The sequence below is a fragment of the Hippocampus zosterae genome, chromosome 1, assembly GCF_025434085.1.
Source record: "Hippocampus zosterae strain Florida chromosome 1, ASM2543408v3, whole genome shotgun sequence".
Classification (NCBI taxonomy): domain Eukaryota; kingdom Metazoa; phylum Chordata; class Actinopteri; order Syngnathiformes; family Syngnathidae; genus Hippocampus; species Hippocampus zosterae.
The window spans coordinates 4,693,764-4,714,167 of record NC_067451.1 but is presented as its reverse complement, the minus strand read 5'-3'; the positions used below and the strand labels follow the sequence as shown (position 1 = coordinate 4,714,167).

At 48.6% G+C, this 20,404-nt stretch overlaps 4 protein-coding genes and 1 long non-coding RNA gene across 9 annotated transcripts in view; 3 read left to right on the top strand and 2 right to left on the bottom strand.

Moving 5' to 3' along the window:
- Window positions 1-20,404, bottom strand: part of npy2rl (neuropeptide Y receptor Y2, like) — a 94,683-nt gene that overhangs the window by 18,000 nt on the left and 56,279 nt on the right. The gene's annotated exons all lie outside the window — the stretch shown is intronic.
- ppp2r5b (protein phosphatase 2, regulatory subunit B', beta) lies at window positions 125-11,565 on the top strand. Of its 4 annotated transcripts, none has more exons than XM_052064319.1 (14): window positions 125-249; window positions 337-435; window positions 544-933; window positions 3,206-3,402; window positions 3,489-3,590; window positions 3,655-3,747; window positions 3,828-3,958; window positions 4,060-4,119; window positions 5,322-5,430; window positions 7,107-7,160; window positions 7,787-7,957; window positions 10,667-10,794; window positions 10,872-10,985; window positions 11,064-11,565. In XM_052064319.1, the coding sequence occupies exons 3-14, from the start codon at window positions 741-743 to the stop codon at window positions 11,203-11,205; spliced, it is 1,494 nt and encodes a 497-aa protein (XP_051920279.1). In that variant the 5' UTR covers window positions 125-249; window positions 337-435; window positions 544-740; the 3' UTR covers window positions 11,206-11,565. The 4 variants fall into 4 exon arrangements, with proteins under 4 accessions (XP_051920279.1, XP_051920271.1, XP_051920299.1 ...); XM_052064330.1 differs by having other exon boundaries at window positions 146-249; window positions 341-435; XM_052064311.1 differs by having other exon boundaries at window positions 132-435.
- Window positions 6,071-6,463, top strand: LOC127600234 (uncharacterized). The gene is made up of 2 exons (XR_007962303.1): window positions 6,071-6,113; window positions 6,405-6,463. It is a non-coding gene; the product is annotated as an uncharacterized LOC127600234 (long non-coding RNA).
- Window positions 12,788-14,318, top strand: gphb5 (glycoprotein hormone subunit beta 5). The gene is made up of 3 exons (XM_052064490.1): window positions 12,788-13,241; window positions 13,541-13,760; window positions 14,051-14,318. Exons 1-3 carry the CDS (start codon window positions 13,087-13,089, stop codon window positions 14,237-14,239), a joined length of 564 nt encoding a protein of 187 aa, XP_051920450.1. The 5' UTR covers window positions 12,788-13,086; the 3' UTR covers window positions 14,240-14,318.
- gpha2 (glycoprotein hormone subunit alpha 2) lies at window positions 15,539-19,424 on the bottom strand. Of its 2 annotated transcripts, XM_052064502.1 has the most exons (4): window positions 18,634-19,424; window positions 16,363-16,486; window positions 16,061-16,245; window positions 15,539-15,967 (listed from the first exon to the last, which is right to left on the bottom strand). In XM_052064502.1, the coding sequence occupies exons 2-4, from the start codon at window positions 16,484-16,486 to the stop codon at window positions 15,863-15,865; spliced, it is 414 nt and encodes a 137-aa protein (XP_051920462.1). In that variant the 5' UTR covers window positions 18,634-19,424; the 3' UTR covers window positions 15,539-15,862. The 2 variants fall into 2 exon arrangements, with proteins under 2 accessions (XP_051920462.1, XP_051920469.1); XM_052064509.1 differs by lacking the exon at window positions 18,634-19,424 and having other exon boundaries at window positions 16,363-16,870.

Here is a 20,404-nt window from a genome sequence, read left to right as displayed (position 1 = left end):
TCGATTTTGGTTCGGACTCAATTAATCTACAAGCTTGTGAACTAAATTAGTGCTCTAGTCTTCTCGTTTCAACAGCTTCTAATGATTTTGGACACATCCGCGTTTATTATTGTGAAAGATAAAATAGTGTATTTCCGGCGTGGTCCTTCGCAACGTCTGGTTTAGCGATGAGCAGTCGAACCTGAGCCGTTGATTCTCGCCAGCTACTGATAACGACCCACGGAGGACGGAGAGCGCATCGCCCCAGAGGTTGCTATTGTCTCACAAAGAGCATTTTGGAGTTGTATTGCGTCTCTTCGGTTGCCAGCGCTTGGAGAGCTTCTTCTCTTCGTCCAGCCAGACGGAGCAGAGTCTCGCGGCGAGGTGAGGCTCGTTCCCCCGCCCTGATCTGCGCGCGCGTCTGGAGGACGGCGAACATCGGGACCAGTATCCGAGGTAGGCCCAGAGGGAAGGAGAGGAGCCGTAAGGTGCTTTACGAGGAACCGAGGTGGGCACGGATTGACGGTTGAAACTCAACCTGGGCTTTTTTTTTTCTTCAAATAGGAGTGTGCGTGTTCGGATGTCGACCAGGCTCAGGACCAGCAGGACGGCCGTTGATTAACGTGCGTGTTTTGACATCATTGTCCCCCAGAAGTCCCAGAACATTCCCTTCCTCAGATCACCTTGTCCCATCTGTGATTCCGAGGCCCCAGTCACCCCCCCCCCCCGACCCCCACATCCCCTCGCCGCCCCCTCCAACCATGGAGACCACCAAGCTTCCCCCGTCCAGCCCGTCCTCACCCACCAGCAGCTTCTCTGTGCCGTCAGCGGAGAAGGTGGACGGATTCGTGCGACGCTCCATCCGCAGGGCGCGCCGAAGGAGATCCCCCAGCTCGTCAAACTTTCGTTACCAGAGTTCCGTGGTGGAGCTGACGCCCCTGCCCCTTCTCAAAGGTCAGTCAGTCAGTCCACACCTCCCTGAGAACACCAGAAGCACAGAACAATTGTCAATTGCCCTAAAAGTTTTCCGGTCCATTTCCTTGCAAAATTTCTGAGATTCCAAATTGGGATCTTTTCATAACGACGTGGCTGCTTTCTGAATTAATCACGTCAGACGTATACGTTAAATGAGGGTCAGCATTTAAATGACCTCTGATGACCCGAAACGAAGTTCAGATGTTCTAGTAGACTTTTTTTTTTTTTGCTCTCTCTTGCACAACCCAGACTGTTTTGTGCTATCAGGAACTGTTACTAAATTGATTTTCATCCACCCGTCATGCTTTGGGGGTTATTTTTCTTCAGTTTAAGACGAAGGGAATTATGAACAGTTCTAAGAAGCACAAATCCTTCAGACATCGCTTCAAAAAATATTCAATTGACTAATACAGTTCTCGGCGGCCCGGTAGTCCAGTGGTTAGCACGTCGGCTTCACAGTGCAGAGGTACCGGGTTCGATTTTAGCTCCGGCCTCCCTGTGTGGAGTTTGCATGTTCTCCCCGGGCCTGCGTGGGTTTTCTCCGGGTGCTCCGGTTTCCTCCCGCATTCCAAAAACATGCATGGCAGGCTGATTGGACAGCCTAGGTATGAGTATGAGCGTGGTTGGTTGTTCGTCTCTGTGTCCCCTGCGATTGGCTGGCAACCGATTCAGGGTGTCCCCCGCCTACTGCCCGAAGACAGCTGGGATAGGCTCCAGCACCCCCCGCGACCCCAGTGAGGATCAAGCGGCTCGGAAGATGAATGAATGAATGAATGAATAATATAGCTCTCATTACTGGCAGAAACACTTTTGAGATGATGTATCCTGGTCTTATTAACTTTTACTTTTACATAATATTTTATTCAACAGGATTAGCGGTACCGATAATGATGGATGTGCAATCACGTTCGGAAAACACTCGCTTGGCCAGCGTAACAATTCAGTCTCATTCAAAGTACTGCAAGTGGAACACGGCTTGTACCATTTAAACACATCTAACCACCAGCTAATTAATAGCAACAAGTGAAGCGCGGCTCATAAAATTGAGGTCTCTTGGTAAAAGCAAAAAGAAAAAAAGAAAAATAAAAAGGCTGTCTCAAGTCATGTGACTGAGTTTTTTTTTTTGTAGATTTGCCTCACTGTACTGTGGCTATAAAAGGTCAAAACTTGTTCTAATGGCAGGTACAAAAAAAAGTCAAGTCAATTCAACAGTATTTCTAGAGCACTTTCAAACAGCCATCACTGCATACAAAGTGCTGTACATGGAGCGATTTAACATGCACAATAAACAGTAAGACAAATCTGGTAATAAAGGCGGTAGAAAGCACCAAGCAGTAAAATCAAGAACAATCTAAGTCATGCTGAGTGTAACGCCAAAGAATACAAGGAAACCGAGATGTATAATTTCAAGCCTATAGCACACAACTGACACAAAGAAATTCTGTCGGGACGGGGAGTGTGGTTGCATAAGTGTGCACACCCTATTGTAACTGATGGATCTGGCTGTGTTCAGAATGAAGCAATCACCTTAAAACTCATCTTAAATGCACACAGATATGGATAGACTGTGGCAGAGGCTCAGCTCCTCTCTCGGCTCTTTACCGCGGCAGTTATAGTTGTTCTTCGCCGAGGATAAAGAATACATTCATTCATTCATTCATCTTCCGAGCCGCTTGATCCTCACTAGGGTCGCGGGGGTGCTGGAGCCTATCCCAGCTGTCTTCGGGCAGTAGGCGGGGGACACCCTGAATCGGTTGCCAGCCAATCGCAGGGCACACAGAGACGAACAACCATTCGCACTCACAACTAGGGACAATTTAAAGTGTTCAATCAGCCTGCCACGCATGTTTTTTGGAATGTGGGAGGAAACCGGAGCACCCGGAGAAAACCCACGCAGGCCCGGGGAGAACATGCAAACTCCACACAGGGAGGCCGGAGCTGGAATCGAACCCGGTACCTCTGCACTGTGAAGCCGACGTGCTAACCACTGGACTACCGGGCCGCCTCATTGTTAAAGTGTCTCTCAGTAACCCCCACATAAAGTTCAGCTGTTCTAGCAGGGCTGCCGAGAAGTTTTTTTTTTTTAATTGAATGCAAAGAGGTGATGATTTAATCAATTTACCAGTTGAGATGCAAATGAAGGCCTTGGTCCGATCTCTCTCTGCTCTCGTTTTACATGTGATGTCACGGCGAAAAGGTCTGTAACCGTGTTATTGTTTTTATTTTATTTTTCTCCTTCACTGGCCCTTAGACGCCCCCGCCGCTGAATTCCACGACCTCTTCTGCAAGAAGCTGCAGCAGTGCTGCGTGACCTTTGACTTCCTGGACTGCGTGGCCGACCTGAACGGGAAGGAGATCAAGCGAGCGGCGCTCAACGAGCTGGTGGAGAACGTGGCCACCAGCAAAGGAGTCCTCATCGAGCCGCTCTACCCGGAGGCCATTAAGATGGTACGGCGGGAGAACGCCGCCGCTCCTCTTCTCCCTCTCTCGGATCATTCCCGCCCTCTCGCGTCTACTTTCATCTCTCATCGCAGATCTCCGAGAATATCTTCCGCTGTCTCCCGCCGTGCGAGAATCCCGAGTTCGACCCGGAAGAGGACGACCCCCCGCAGGAGGCTTCCTGGCCACATCTTCAGGTAGACGCCATCTTGTCGAACCGTGTCAGAAAAAAAGTGATCGAACTTTGCGTCTCTTTCCTAGCTGGTGTATGAATTCTTCCTGCGCTTCTTGGAAAGTCCCGATTTCAAGCCCCCCGTGGCCAAGCGCTACGTGGACCAGAAATTCGTATTCCAGGTAGTCCCTCTCTCCTGTCCTCCCTGCGCATGTCAGTGTTCCAGAAAGACAGTCAGTGGAAGCGCATCCTGTGTGTTTAGCTCCTAGAACTGTTTGATAGCGAGGACCCCAGGGAGAGGGAGTACCTCAAGACGATTTTACACCGCATGTACGGAAAACTACTTGGCCTCCGAGCCTACATCCGCAAGCAGATAAATCACATCTTCCTCAGGTACTGGTCCCCCCCCCCCACCCACCCCCAGCTATTTTGAAGCCCTTCTCCCAAAGAATGGCCATGATCCGAATAACTAATATGCATCATCTGTTTCCCAGGTTCATTTATGAGAGTGAGCAATTTAATGGCGTCGCAGAGCTGCTGGAGATCCTCGGCAGGTGAGCACAAAGCACTTCTTTACCATCTTCTACCCGGTTTAAGGGTTTGCGTCAACGTGGCGGTGTCGTCACCCTCTCTGCAACGGATATCTCAACACACACATGTAGATAGACAATAAAAAAAAATACTCACAGGCATGTATTCTTTAGGGCGGCCCGGTAGTCCAGTGGTTAGCACGTCGGCTTCACAGTGCAGAGGTACCGGGTTCGATTCCAGCTCCGGCCTCCCTGTGTGGAGTTTGCATGTTCTCCCCGGGCCTGCGTGGGTTTTCTCCGGGTGCTCCGGTTTCCTCCCACATTCCAAAAACATGCGTGGCAGGCTGATTGAACACTCTAAATTGTCCCTAGGTGTGAGCGTGAGTGTGGATGGTTGTTCGTCTCTGTGTGCCCTGTGATTGGCTGGCAACCGATTCAGGGTGTCCCCCGCCTACTGCCCGGAGACAGCTGGGATAGGCTCCAGCACCCCCCGCGACCCTAGTGAGGATCAAGCGTTACGGAAGATGACTGAATGAATGAATGTATTCTTTATCCTCGGCGAAGAACAACTATAACTGCCACGGTAAAGAGCCGAGAGAGGAGCTGAGCCTCTGCCACAGTCTATCCGTATTTCTGCCTTATGCTGCCCCCGGGTGGTAAACCAGAAAGAGAATGAGAGGCACAACTGAAAGAGAACGTGTGACAAAAACTATTTGTTTTGAATTATGTTGTGTTAGTATAAGTGTGACATTGTTAGAGAGTGCTTTTGTCATGAATTTTGGGAGTGGGGGTTGGTTTTTGGGGAGGATGGAACGTATTAACAGCATTTCCATTCATTTCAATGGGAAAGATGATTTGAGTTAAGGAACAAAGTTAAAAAAGCTCCACCGCGCTTGATTTTGGGGGGGAATTACTCAAACAAGGACAAGTCAATGTACCCGCAAAAAAAAAAAAAAAGGAAACCAATGTAGAGGGATGAGTCACGCGAGGAGAGATGCTGGCAGTCATGTTGCTAGTCACAAGAGGTATTTATAGCCCCGCCCACACGGCGACAATGAATGAAGGAGGACACGCAGTCGGAAAGACGGATGAGACGACGTCACGCCATCACGAAGGGGGCGGAGCTCCACTCGTCATGCAACGCAAAGAGAGATAAATGAACATTGACCGAATTTTCATCCCGATGAGCCGGTTGCTAATTTTCGCTTTTTCTGCCCCCCCGCCAGCATCATCAACGGCTTCGCTCAGCCCCTGAAGGCCGAACACAAGCAGTTCCTGGTGCGGGTTCTCATCCCCCTGCACACGGCAAAGTCTCTGTCCGTCTTCCACGCGCCGGTCAGTCACGCTGCAAATCAGTTCAGATGAGTCCAAGGCAGCTATGATCCATTTAGTTTGTTGTTGCGCCAATTGGCTTTTTGGGCGAGAACACTCGGCGGCCACTAGATGGCAGAGTCGAGTCACACACTAAAATGTGACACCTCATTTGACGTTTTTCCACCACATTTCTCCTGCCCACACACACACACACACACACAGCACCCATTGTTGATTCATACAGCAAACTTGTGTGGACCAGCTGACGAGCTCGGGGGGGGGAGTTTTGCTGGCAATGCAAACAAAAGTAAGATACTGTATGAGCGCAGGGCCTTTTAATCATACGAGTGACTCAATAAGAAGCGCTTTGGGTATAATAGCGGTGACAATGTTGTTGCAAGGCGAGAAGTGTGTAATCTGCGCGGCAGTGTCACTCCCATTCAGGAAGAGAGCAGCTGAGTTTGTTTACGGCGTTCCCACGGCGGCTTGGAATTTGGCAGAAGTGCTTACCAGGGCTAGAATTTGTTCCTGCGAACCTTTTTCGTCTACCTTCCTGTTGAATTGTACCTCCCTTCATTTGATTCTGAGCCGATATGCTTTTACAGTTAGTTGTGAACAAAAATTGTTCAGAGTCGCCTCTTCCATCCATCCGTGCTTTTTCGGTGGCGGGGCGCGCTGGAGCCTATTCCAGCTATCTTTGGGCAGTGGGGGGGGGGCGAGCAACCGTCCACGCTCACACTCACACCGAGGGACAATTTGGAGTGTTCAATCAGCCTGCCACGCATGGTTTTTTTTTTTTGGAATGTGGGAGGAAACCGGAGTACCCGGAGAAAACCCACGCAGGCACTATACAACAACAGGTGTCCTTTATCATCAGAGCGAACAATAGGAACACTTTAGCCCATTTATCATCTTCCGAGCCGCTTGATCCTCACTAGGGTCGCGGGGGGGGGGGGGGGGGGGTGCTGGAGCCTATCCCAGCTGTCTTCGGGCAGTGGGGCGGGGGATACCCTGAACTGCTTGTCAGCCAATCGCCTCTTAACACGCAAAATCCCCCAAAAAGCGCTTCTCCAGAGCTGAAATAAGCCTACGAGGCCGTGTTAAACGGAGCTTTTGATTCTTAGCCGCCATCGCCGTGTTTACATCGAAATTCTCTTTCTCTCCTGTCATGAAACTGCACTGGGTGCAAACAGACGCCCGAAAAGCGCCGCCTTTTGCAAGTGCGTCTGGCTCCGTAATCCGTCGCCTAACCGCGACCTCCCGTTTCCACAAAAGGCCGTCTTGGCAACGCAGTCTAAACGTGGTGTGTTTACCCCAAGCGATCTTAACGCCGGCTAAGACTTTGCACAATACTTGAAATAGCTTGACCCATCCTCACGGTGATTCTAATCCTGGCGCCGCTTTTTTTTTTCTTTCCCCTTCTTCTTTCCTTTCTCCTTTGAATCGTACGGCGTTGCGTAACTTCATCAAAAGAAAAGCAGAGGAAGCCGATTCCGTACGCTTGGCTTGTTTTCGTCTAATGTTGTCGCGCACAAGCGCCGTGGCGACGGCAACCGGGGCGAGGACCAAACATGCGCACACATGCCGCACACGTTCACAGCTGTAAAAGATCTCGGCGACATTTTGCCAAAGGGACTAATGCTCGCTATTGTTGTGTGTGTGTGTGTGTGTGTGTGTGTGTTTTTTTTTTTCTATAGCTGACCTACTGTATTGTGCAGTTCATTGAGAAAGACTCCACTTGCGCTGAGCATGTAAGTTGTACTTATGTTTTACACTTTTAAAAATGATGCTTAGGACGAAACAATTCCAAGAGTCATCGTTGCTGCTCCAATGAGTCGACGACTCGATCTCCAAGAATACAATGGATGGAAAAGGTTGACACCCCCCCCCCCCATGTTCAAAAGGCCACGTTGTTGGGACACAAAAAGGGACAGGTTCAAAAGTTTCCCACCATTTAATGTCACTTCTTGCTCAAATGACTCGGATTCAACCCAAATAAAGTCCAGATGTTGTCGTCGGCTTTCCTGATATTTTTTTTTTTCTTCTTTCGAGCATTTCATGAGCAGTGACTAGTTAGTGTTAGCACAAAACCCTCAGGCGTCTCCTCGCATGTGCCGACTCCTATTCCATGCGAGTTTATTACGAACGCAGCCGCATCTTCCGGTTATGAGAGGATATGTACAGCTGAGGGTGTGTACACTTGTGCAACAACACAATACTACTTAAAAAAAAAAATTCAACTGAGTTATTCAGGCCAAAGGTCACATTAATTAATGGTGGAAGAAGTGTTGGTCTGCGTTCAGCAATCCCGCAAAGCGGGCATTTGAACAGGGGTGTGTAGACTTTTTCTATCCACGGTACGCCCCCCTTGTCTCAGATCATCCGAGGGATGCTGAAATACTGGCCCAAGACGTGCACGCGGAAGGAGGTGATGTTCCTGGGCGAGATGGAGCAGATCCTGGACGCCATCGAGCCGTCCCAGTTCGTCCGAGTCCAGGAGCCGCTCTTCAAGAAGATCGCCGCCTGCGTCGCCAGTCCTCACTTCCAGGTGAAAAGCTCCGCCGCCTCAACTCTAGAACACACACTCGTGGGGTTCACGACTGCAACTGCTATCGCTAGGGCTGAGCCATTACGGAAAAGTAATAATCCCGATTATTTTGACTGACTGATTGAAATCACGCCTCATAAGCACAATTACTCGTTAAGTTCCAAACTTTGTATTGATTCAAAACTCAAATTTGAATATAACTAGGGGCATTGTGCTGCTGTGCTTTAATTGGGTACGTGACATCATTTCCCATGAACAATATGCAATTTTTTTACCCCCCCCCAAAAAAAATATAAAAATCCCCCCTCCCCCCCGCATTATAAAAATTTAGATTTTTTTTTCTTCCTATTTTCTCGTTTACCTGTGCTTGGAGGTTGCATAATAAGGCATACTTACATTCAAACACATTTAATGTCTAATGTTGCAAATGTATCCACCCATCCATTTTCTGATCCGCTTATCCTCACGTGGGTGTTGGAGCCACCCAGTAGGCGGTGTACACCCGAAACTGGTTGCCAGCCAATCACGGGGCACACATAGACAAACAACCATCTGCACTCGGGACAATTTGGAGTGTTCCCTTAATCTGCCACGCATGTTTTTGGAATGTGGGAGAGAACTGGAATACCCGGAGAAAACCCACGCAGGAGGGCCAGCGCTCGAATCGAACCTTGTTCATCTGCACTGTGAGGCCAACACGGTAACCGGTTGAGCACCAGGCCACCCTGTTGCAAATGCACGTTCTGCACTTGCATCCCGCAGTTAGCCACATTAGCCGGCTAGCATTAGCCAAAACGATGAGAGTCACCTAACGTCACGACGATTGTTGCAAAGTTACCGTGGGATGGTGTGGAATTTGTGTTCAAGCATATGTGGGCTTTTCATGACTTCACAAAGTGTAATAATTTTTTTTTATGGCCACTATATGTTGGCAGACGGCCCGGTAGTCCAGTGGTTAGCAAGTCGGCTTCACAGTGCAGAGGTACCGGGTTCGATTCCGGCTCCGGCCTCCCTGTGTGGAGTTTGCATGTTCTCCCCGGGCCTGCGTGGGTTTTCTCCGGGTGCTCCGGTTTCCTCCCACATTCCAAAAAACATGCGTGGCAGGCTGATTGAACACTTTAAATTGTCCCTAGTTGTGAGTGCGAATGGTTGTTCGTCTCTGTGTGCCCTGCGATTGGCTGGCAACCGATTCAGGGTGTCCCCCACCTACTGCCCGAAGATAGCTGGGATAGGCTCCAGCACCCCCTGCGACCCTAGTGAGGATCAAGCGGTTAGGAAGATGAATGAATGAATGAATGAATATATGGTGGCATTAGACTGTCTTTTCTGAAAATCCTCCATGTTGTGTGAATGTCAGTATTTTGGACCAAACAGCGACCCCTAACCTGAAATGTTAGAGGTGCAAGTAGAAGCTTTAGGATCACACGTTGTAAATTCACTTGCAAAGTCATTTTCACTATATTACTGATAAATGGGGCGGCCCGGTAGTCCAGTGGTTAGCACGTCGGCTTCACAGTGCAGAGGTACCGGGTTCGATTCCAGCTCCGGCCTCCCTGTGTGGAGTTTGCATGTTCTCCCTGGGCCTGCGTGGGTTTTCTCCGGGTGCTGCGGTTTCCTCCCACATTCCAAAAATATGCTTGGCAGGCTGATTGAACACTTTAAATTGTCCCTAGTTGTGAGTGCGAATGGTTGTTCGTCTCTGAGTGCCCTGCGATTGGCTGACAAGCAGTTCAGGGTGTCCCCCACCTACTGCCCGAAGATAGCTGGGATAGGCTCCAGCACCCCCTGCGACCCTAGTGAGGATCAAGCGGTTAGGAAGATGAATGAATGAATGAATGAATATATGGTGGCATTAGACTGTCTTTTCTGAAAATCCTCCATGTTGTGTGAATGTCAGTATTTTGGACCAAACAGCGACCCCTAACCTGAAATGTTAGAGGTGCAAGTAGAAGCTTTAGGATCACACGTTGTAAATTCACTTGCAAAGTCATTTTCACTATATTACTGATAAATGGGGCGGCCCGGTAGTCCAGTGGTTAGCACGTCGGCTTCACAGTGCAGAGGTACCGGGTTCGATTCCAGCTCCGGCCTCCCTGTGTGGAGTTTGCATGTTCTCCCCGGGCCTGCGTGGGTTTTCTCCCGGTGCTCCGGTTTCCTCCCACATTCCAAAAACATGCGTGGCAGGCTGATTGGACGCTCTAAATTGTCCCTAGGTGTGAGTGTGAGCGCGAATGGTTGTTCGTCTCTGTGTGCCCTGTGATTGGCTGGGAAACCGGTTCAGGGTGTCCCCCGTCTAATGCCCGGAGACGGCTGAGATAGGCTGCAACACCCCCGCGACCCCTGTGAGGATCAAGCGGCTCGGAAGATGATAAATGGGCTAAAGTGTTCCTATTGTTCGCTCTGATGATAAAGGACACCTGTTGTTGTATAGTGCCTGCGTGGCTTTTCTCCGGGTACTCCGGTTTCCTCCCACATTCCAAAAACATGCGTGGCAGACTGATTGAACACTCCAAATTGTCCCTCGGTGTGAGTGTGAGCGCGGACGGTTGCTCGTCCCTGGCAACCGGTTCAGGGTGTCCCCCCCCGCCTACTGCCTGAAGACGGCTGGGATAGGCTCCGGCACCCCTCCGCCACCAGGGCGATTTGGGAATGGGATGCGAATGTTTTCTGTTTATGTCAATTGGCTTTAGCGTTGACTGTGTGCATCAGGTGGTAGAGCGAGCTTGTTATTTTTGGAACAACGAATACATCCTGAGCCTGATCGAGGAGAACTGCCAAGTGATCCTGCCGCTGGTGTTTGCCAACCTCTACACGTTCTCCAAGGAGCAATGGAACCAGTAGGTGGCGCACACATGCTTATGCTTATGTTTGGCTCCAAGTCGGGTTTCCCCCTAACTACACTGACCATGCAAAGGTCTCCCCCTAGTTCCATCGTGGCTCTCGTCTTCGACATCCTCGAGACCTTCATGAAAATGAACGGCGAGCTCTTCGAACAGCTCGCGACGTCCTACAAGGCGGCGAAACAGAAGTGAGCCGAAGCGCCTCACGGGTCGGCCGTCGCGTGCGCTCGGTGATCCTTGTCCCTCATCTGCGTTGCTCTCCTCAGGGACGTGAGGCGGCAGAGGGAGCACGCCGAGCTCTGGCGGCGCCTGGAGGAACAGGCGGACCGCAAAAGTTACGAGGGAGGGGACCAGCCGAGCCCCGCGGCCGGCGAAGACCGGCCCGAGGCCGGGGAGAGCGCCACCTAGGCGGGCGTACGTAAGAAAAAGTCGCGAGGGCTCACCAATCGATATTTTGTCGTTTCGTGTCATGGAGGTGTGGTAGCTTCTTTTTGGTTTGATTTAAATTTTTCAAAGCGTACGCACTCCAAGGTCAAGATTGTACCTTCGTTTTTTTTTTTTTAGGAGGAGTGGTGGGGGGTTGAGAGGGGGGGGGGGCTGAGACGCGCGTCAGGACTGGCTCTTTTTCCCCCCACTCGGTAAATCAAAAAATGGATCCAAAAACACGCAGGCAGACAATTTCCGGGCTCGTCTCTCTCTCTCCACACGACACTTGAACGTTCAAGTCGGTTCAATCAAACGTGTGTCAAAAAAAAAAAAAGAAAGAAATGTCCACACGCTCGGATTAAAAGCGCATCTACAAGAGGTGATTGACCGACAAAGTTCCTTCTTCTTACTTGTTACTCGACTACTAATCTACCCTATACAGTGCCATGAAAAAGAATTGGCCCCCTTTTTGACGGCACCGTAGACCGAAACATCCTCATTCTCACTCGTACTACTGACAATGACGATGTTTTCTATATTTATAGCATTCTATCTAAATAACGTGTCCGTAGTGCGTGATGAAAGAAACACTTAGTGTAGCTAGCAGATAACACGGCGAGGACGCACAGAAATTCCGCACGGTTGTCCTTTAACCACCTCGGGGGGAGAACGGCTGGATGCCGGAGGCTCTTTTCTTCTTTTTACATCGGGCGGCGGGTGCTCACCGCGACACTTGAAATAGGGTGTGAAGGGATCCGTTGTTTTTTTTTTTTTTTTTTTCCTTGGGTTCATTCCAAACAAGTCGACCTCTGGATTGAGCAACTGCACCTTCGGTGTGCTTTCGTCCATCTTACTTTAGCAATACTTTCATTCCACCTTTTGTTGGCCGTTGTGAGAGAGAGAGAGAGAGAGAGAGAGAGAGAGAGAGAGAGAGACAGGGTTTACATTTGAATGTATAGTGAATCAAATTGATTGTCTTTTTTTTGTTTTGTTTTGTTTTAACAATTTACCTGTCAGCTAAAGCCTTCATACAATATTTTAATTTAGACACAGTGAAAAAAAAAAAACCCCAGCAAGAAAGCAGGGTGTTACATGATTGATGCTGCTGATTGTCTCTTTTCATCAACCCGAAATATGTAATTGTGTTACCAAATATCTTGATATATGCAGACTTTTTTTAAATTCGTGTCATTATGTATGATTTATTTATTTATTTATTTTTCTTTTTCTTTTTTTTTTTTCCAAAGACGTCTGGCTGGATGGCGTTTTGAATGCATTACAAGTAGCAGTTTCACTCCGTTTGTTTGTTTTTTTTTGTTGTTGTCTCCAAGAAGAAACAGCTGGGAAAAAAAAGTTGTTTTGTGTGACGGGAAGGGGTGAAGTTGGATGTAGAACGCTTACAGTAAGTAACCTGCCATTACACTTCACTTTGACAAAACAATTCGAGTTGTGTGTGTGTGTCTTGTCTTTATGAACAATGTCTGGTTTATTTTGGATTATTATTATGATTGAAATAAAATCCAAACGGCAACATGTTTAATCGAGCCGGGGCGATTAACATCGATTGATGTTTTGTCTTTTTCAAAATAATCATAATGGGCCAGAGTTTTGCCGATGAAACAGTAAATGCCGTTTAATGTTGGGAGTTACTCAGAATGACGTCACTGCGTTGTCCGTCCACTCGCTGGGGGTCGTCGTTAGATTGTGCAGGTGTACCTAATCTAGTGGCCACGAGTGCAGAGATGTGACACGCGCCGAGGTTAAGAAAATAGCATGTAGACGACTATCAATATTTTCCAGGGAGGGAGTCTCCATTATTGCTGACCTCGGGGTCTCTCGCGTGATATTTTAATTGTAATTACGATGATGTCAGAGTGTCCGTCCGCCCTAATGACTTTCTCGCACAGAAAAAAGGGAGGGGTCGGGGGGGGACAAACCTTCCAGCTTCCATTTCAGTTGCTCGTCGCACGAACGGAGCCACACACGCTCCGATCTCGGCAGAAGGTGAGACACCAAAGGTGAGTGAGAGCTTTTTCTGCTTCTTAGAAGTCAAACATTTACGAGTTGTACTGTCTGTTTAAAGAAACTATGCTAAGTTTTACCATCGTGGTCTTGCTTTAAAAAAAACATTGAAAAACTTTCATAATTTCTCAGTTAAGAAGATTTCACTTTACTCCCCCCCGCCCCCCTCCCTCGTAGTGACTGAAACGGTTTTGAAAGATTGAATGACTGCAAAGTACCTTGTTGCAGCACTTCCTCAAATGACCACCAGAGAGCAGCATTGCTCCTGTGTAACGAGCGTGCGTTTGTTTGTCAGCATGCGCGACCTTCCTCCATCGCTCCTGCTGCCGCTGCTGCTGTTGCTGCTGCTTCTCCTGAGCCAGCGCGCGGCTGTGATGCGCGTCGCCGAGACGACGGCGCTGCACAGCTTCCGCGGATGCGCAGTGCGAGAGTTCACCTTTGTGGCCCAGAAGCCGGGCTGCAAGGGGCTGCGGGTCACCACGGAGGCCTGCTGGGGCCGCTGTCACACCTGGGAGGTAAAAAAAAGAAACAGAAAACACTGCTCAACATCGCAACAAACAGCCAAAGAATAATTGAAACAAGATTTCCCACTTTTTAATGCTGGGACACAGATGCAACTTGTTAGCTCGTCTGTGGCGTTTCCTATTATGAGTTAGCATCAAGCTACACGGATTTATCTAAAAGAAGCCACGTGGTTGTTTTAACTTGCTCTTCTCTAACATGGTGCTGAAAGGGAAAGTTCAAAGCAGGCGTTTCATCAATGAAAATGTAATTTCCTGTTTCTGTCCCCCCAACGTTTGTGCAGAGGCCAGTGCTGGATCCCCCCTACATCCACCGGCACCATCGCGTGTGCACGTACGCGGTGACCCGTTACGCGAGTGCGCGACTGCCTGGCTGCCAGCCTGGCATCTCGCCTCTCTATCACTACCCGGTGGCCGTGAAGTGTCACTGCGCCGTGTGCACCACCCTGGACAGCGAGTGTGAGAGCTTCTGATCGGAAGAGGAAGGAGGCCACCATGTCCACCATGTCATCAACTTGTGTGTGATGCTCATTAAAAAGCATACAAAAGAAATCTCGGTGTGTGATTTATGGCCTTCTTCTCCGCTGCCATCGTTTGAAAAAGATGTTCCGTGACGTAAATTGCTGCCAAGAGAGACGGAACGCTACGGACGCTTGGAGCTGCCAATGCGGAGTAAAAATATTTTGACTGGTAAATACTTCAAACGGCGGCCCGGTAGTCCAGTGGTTAGCACGTCGGCTTCACAGTGCAGAGGTACCGGGTTCGATTCCAGCTCCGGCCTCCCTGTGTGGAGTTTGCATGTTCTCCCCGGGCCTGCGTGGGTTTTCTCCGGGTGCTCCGGTTTCCTCCCACATTCCAAAAACATGCGTGGCAGGCTGATTGGATGCTCTAAATTGTCCCTAGGTGTGAGTGTGAGTGCGAATGGTTGTTCGTTTCTGTGTGCCCTGCGATTGGCTGGCAACCGATTCGGGGTGTCCCCCGCCTACTGCCCGGAGACAGCTGGGATAGGCTCCAGCACCCCCCGCGACCCTAGTGAGGATCAAGCGGCTCGGAAGATGAATGAATGAATGAATGAATACTTCAAACGTATTCAAAATAAAGGTTCGTACGTACTCGGTGGGGGGTATTCGAATTTACCTGGCTAAACAACACTAACGTACATTTTTCCCAGAATGCCACGGGGGTATTGACTTGCGCATGCGCAAGAAAAAATTTAACAAAATAAAACGAAAAAAAAAAATTCTATTTTTTAGCAGTTGGACTGTATTCAAAAAATAAATAACTAAAGATTGTTCATAGATTGTTAATTTCATGGTTTTATTATACTGTATCTGCAGTGCTTGAGTTACATTTTTCCCAGAATGCCACGGGCTATAGCATGATTTATATTCTTTTTTTTCATAATGGGAAAATGCTAAATTTGTAACAACCTTTCCTTCAAGTACGTTCGAATGTATTAGCATGTCCGTTTGAGGGTATTTAAGCAAGTTTGAAAATATTTGCGAGTATGTTTGAACGTATTTTGGTACGTTGTAACATATTGGCAAGTACGTTTGAATGTATTTGCCAGTCAAAATATTGTTACTCCACACTTCCGTAATATAGCAAGGCACCCCTAAATTACATTTCTAAAAGTTAAGGTGATTAAAAAAATAGACTTGGCTAAAAATTAGACATTCACATAGTGTGTGTGTGTTCACATGATCACCGAATGACTGGCTTTGCTAGTTTTGCATCATTGGAATAAAAGAAAAAACAAATACCAACGTCCATAATTTCAAAGGCTTTATTTTCAATTCACACAATGTAAAAAATATTCAATATTTCTATCTTTCCTTTAAAGTCATTCCAAGCACTCTTTGGTTCCAACAACAGATATAATTTACCCCCCAAAAAATCATGACAATCAAACAAATAAATATTTGGTGCTTTTACATTCTTTTGTCTTTTTGTTTCTGGGTAGTGTTTATTGTAAAACGTGGAATCCTTTTTTTTTTTTTCTTTTCAACATGATTTGCTCTTGTCATAATGATTTGATATGTCATTTCTGTCGTGCAGCAGTCAACTGTAATGTGAGCTCCGGTCCAGCTTTTCGGTCAGTAGCGGGACGTGCGGCACATGTCGCAGCGACACGCCTTGGCCGTCAGGATCTCCAACTCGTCATGGTAACGGCCCCCAGGACACTCCAGCCGTACTTTGACCTGGCCGACCAGAGGTGGTGTTGTTGAGCGGATGGAGCCCGATGACCGAGAACCCGGGCCCTTGCTGACCCCCGCGTCCCCCTCCCTCCTCACCTTTGCCTCCTTGGCGATGGTGCAGCATCGCGCCGCCGACGTGATGTTGTGCGTGAAGTTCGAGGCCACCAGCACCGAGTACCTGGACGGGAAGGCGCTGGACTCGCAGTAGCCCACGCATGCGTGCGCAAGATGGGTTCCCCGACACGTGCCTCGCCGGTCGCTGCGGATGCTCACGTTGAAAGCTGAAATGCACAAATGGCCCGCTGAGCGATAACTGACATGGAAACGGTCAAATCTGAGATCGTACGACTGCGCGGCGTGATGTATTTTTCGCGCCGCCTCTACGGTTCGGGACTCACGGTGCAAGTGACAGCCCGGGCTGAGGGTGACGTTCTCGTCACTGCGACCGACGGGAGAGAAGAGCAGCAGCGACATGGCTGGCAGCACCAGCAAGCAGATGTTGACCCTCATCGGCTGCGACATCTGGGACAAAAGAAAGAAAACATACGTGGATGCGGATACGGCACGCCCTCGCTGTTAAAAATGTTTAGACGAGCCGATATGAATAGTTTGAACCGTAAACATCCCCAAATACTTCAATGTAATTTCAAACTCCATTGACATGACCCTATATGCCTTGAGATGCGGCAAAGACTCTCTTTTACGACCCGGGCTAAAGTTAGCTACACCCCGACCTATAAAGATGTTTGTGTATCACTTCAACTTGCTTTTTGGACACCAATAAATTATGGCTGGCTCGTGGACAGCTCAACGAAGAAGTGAGATGCTTTCACAGGGGGCCTGCCAGGGAACAAAAATAATGGGACAAATCAAACAAAACAAACGTTCACTTCTCCACCTTCGCAAACTATCGTCACCGGACGTGTAATGTCAGGCCGAGCGTTGCTCCGCCGAGCATCGACTGCCACCGTCTTCACTTGTAAATTTCCCCAGTGTGGGACGAATAAAGAATATCTTATCTTATCTTATCTTATCTTATCTTATTTGTTCTTGTATCGCGGGGCCATTTTTCCTTCAGCAAGTAAAATTCAATCAAAATCGTCTCGGTCTGATTCAAGGTCAAGTGAATGATTTTGGGCTATTGCATGATATCGCAGGCGGCCCGGTAGTCCAGTGGTTAGCACGTCGGCTTCACAGTGCAGAGGTACCAGGTTCGATTCCAGCTCCGGCCTCCCTGTGTGGAGTTTGCATATTCTTCCCGGGCCTGCGTGGGTTTTCTCCGGGTGCTCCGGTTTCCTCCCACATTCCAAAAACATGCATGGCAGGCTGATTGAACACTCTAAATTGTCCCTAGTTGTGAGTGTGAGCGCGGATGGTTGTTCGTCTCTGTGTGCCCTGCGATTGGCTGGCAACCGATTCAGGGTGTCCCCCGCCTACTGCCCGAAGACAGCTGGGATAGGCTCCAGCATCCCCCGTGACCCTAGTGAGGATCAAGCGGTTAGGAAGATGAATGAATGAATGAATGAATGAATGAATGATATTGCACTTCTTTACAGGTTGCTTTCACGGTGTGCTTCGGGTCATTTGTCCATCTGCACTGTGAGGCGCCAGTCCGGTGGAGTTTTGAAGCAGTTGGCCGAATATGAGCAGATCATTTTGCCCAAAATGCTTTACAACTGGCAGTTTAGGCCATTTGATGAAAATGATTGTTTTCGATTCCAGGACAAAGTGTTTTTCTTTTTAACGAAGGCTTTACCTCGATGTTAGTGATCAACGACGGCGCGTTCTGACCGTATTTGTATTTTCCATGCCAGTGTAGCACAAGGCGACTCTATTTTGTGCTACCGTGAGACTTGAAGGTTTTATTTACTCTCTGAGTACACAGTGACACAAAGAAAATGTGAGTGATAGAATTTCAGAATCGTTCTCGACGCACACACAGATGGAATTTAAACAGGTCATGCTTTCCCAGTAATTTGCTTGGTCTGCCTTTTGCCATTTTGTTTCCTTACAAGGGGAGCACAGGGAACCCCCATTTGACGCTCCAGCTAAATGGTCCTGACTGCGCGCGCGAGTGTGTGTGTGTGTGTGTGTGTCAGGCGTAATTAACCCTGTGTCAACTGGTTGGAATGGTGGGAGGGAGGTGGCGAGTCCCGAGTTTTTTCCTCTAAAGGGTTTCCATGCCTGGGGTTTGTATTGAGAAGCATGTTCACATTGTTGTTGTTTTTCTTGCAAGGTGTGTGTGTTTATGTGTGTGTGTATTGTATCGTTGTCGCAATTGTCATCATGTGTAATCTGAATTAAATGACCCTGAAAACTGTTGACTTGACTTGAAATGAAAATTCATGTTAGATGACGTGAAAACACGCAAGTGCAACCAAACCTGAATTAACAAAACATAAATAAAAATATCTTGACAAAAACTGGAGGAAAAAAATTAAAAATAAAATGCATTATACAAATTTTACATGTTTTCTTTTCGGGGAAAAACAAACAAAAAAACAACCGTATAGATTTTTGTGAAGCAAGGATTACAAGTAACCTTCATGACAAACTGCCTAACGCCATTTTCGAAATAGCCCCTGAAAATTTTTGAAATGCTCGTCAATTCTTGACATGTACACAATCTTCTTCTGCAGATACAAATGGATTAAATGCAAATGTCTTACCTGGAGAGCGGAGAGCACTTGCTGAGCCGACAGCAGTTGACAGGTGTGTTGGCTCGTGTGTGTGTGTGTGTGTGTGTGTGTGCGTGCGTGTGTGCGTGTGCGGTGAGGCTCATGCAGCGATGCCAGGAGCAGGTACGAGTCGAGGCCAATTATAGCTGGGAACACGCCCACAATTGCAGCTCTCTTTTTCCCAATCAGGTCCCCCTTTACTCTTCTTCCAAAGTCGACAGTTTCCCCCCCACCCCAAAATATCCTTTCCTCCTCTTTCTCCTCCTGCGGCGGCGTGTTAGCATGTAAGCCAGGGTGCCACCTCCCCGACGCACTTTAAAACCTTTACGGAGCGGGTGGGGAGATGTGGCGGTGGTGGTAGTGGAGAGGGAGGGGGGGGGGGGTCTCTGTGACACAGAGGAAAACTAGATTAGATTTTCCATCAATGCATTGGCACCATAGACACACACACACACACACACACACACACACACACACAGCATGTTAGCTTGAGACTCAGATTTTTTGAGAATTACAACAGCAGGTGCTAAACGAAGAGTTGGGCCACACAAACAGATTGCCCGAGCTGTTGGCAACAGGTGTCAAAATGGCGGAGACCGTGCTGCCATATTTGGATGGCGCCAAAGGTTTTCGCTGGTATTTGGGAGCGTACGAGTGCAAAATATTTTGGAAGGAATTGAATCCAATGGGGCGGCCCGGTAGTCCAGTGGTTAGCACGTCGGCTTCACAGTGCAGAGGTATCGGGTTCGATTCCAGCTCCGGCCTCCCTGTGTGGAGTTTGCATGTTCTCCCCGGACCTGCGTGGGTTTTCTCCGGGTGCTCCGGTTTCCTCCCACATTCCAAAAACATGCGTGGCAGGCTGATTGAACACTCTAAATTGTCCCTAGGTGTGAGTGTGAGTGTGAATGGTTGTTCGTTTCTGTGTGCCCTGTGATTGGCTGGCAACCGATTCAGGGTGTCCCCCGCCTACTGCCCGGAGACGGCTGGGATGGGCTCCAGCACCCCCCGCGACCCTAGTGAGGATCAAGCGGTACGGAAGATGAATGAATGAATGAATCCAATGGTTACCGGAATACCCGGAGAAAACCCACGCAGCCACGTGGAGAACATGCAAACTCCACACAGGAAGGCCGGAGCGATCAAACCCATGACCTTTGCACTGTGAGTTCAACACGCTAACCATTGGATTCAATTCCTTCCAAAATATGGCTCCGTGGGTTTTCTTCGGGTATTCCGGTTTCCTCCCACATTCCAAAAACATGCATGGCAGGCTGATTGAACACTCCAAATTGTCCCTCAGGGTGAGTGTGAGCACGTGGATGTTTGTTGGTCTCTACGTGCCCTGCGATTGGCTGGCAACCGGTACAGGGTGTACCCCGTCTGCTGCCCGAAGACGGCTGAGATAGGCTGCAACACCCCCGCGACCCCTGTGAGGATAAGGCAGACTGGAAAACAGATGGATGAATGGATGGGATTGAAACGGAAGTGTCAGTGGAAGACAAGCAAAGATACATAAATTGGATTTTTTTTTACAGGTATCAAAGCGCTAATTTAGCATTTTGGGTGAAAAAAATGTAAGAAGAGCTAAATATGATTATTTCCCTTCTTTTCAATACAAACGCAATCTAACTCAATAAAAGAGCAATCTTGGGTAGTTATTTTTGTTTTTCTTAAGTTGACACTTTTTTCCCCATGATGACACTTGGGGAAGGCTAACCCTCCTCGAGTTGGTGGAGGGCTCGTGTCACTTTCGATTCAGCAT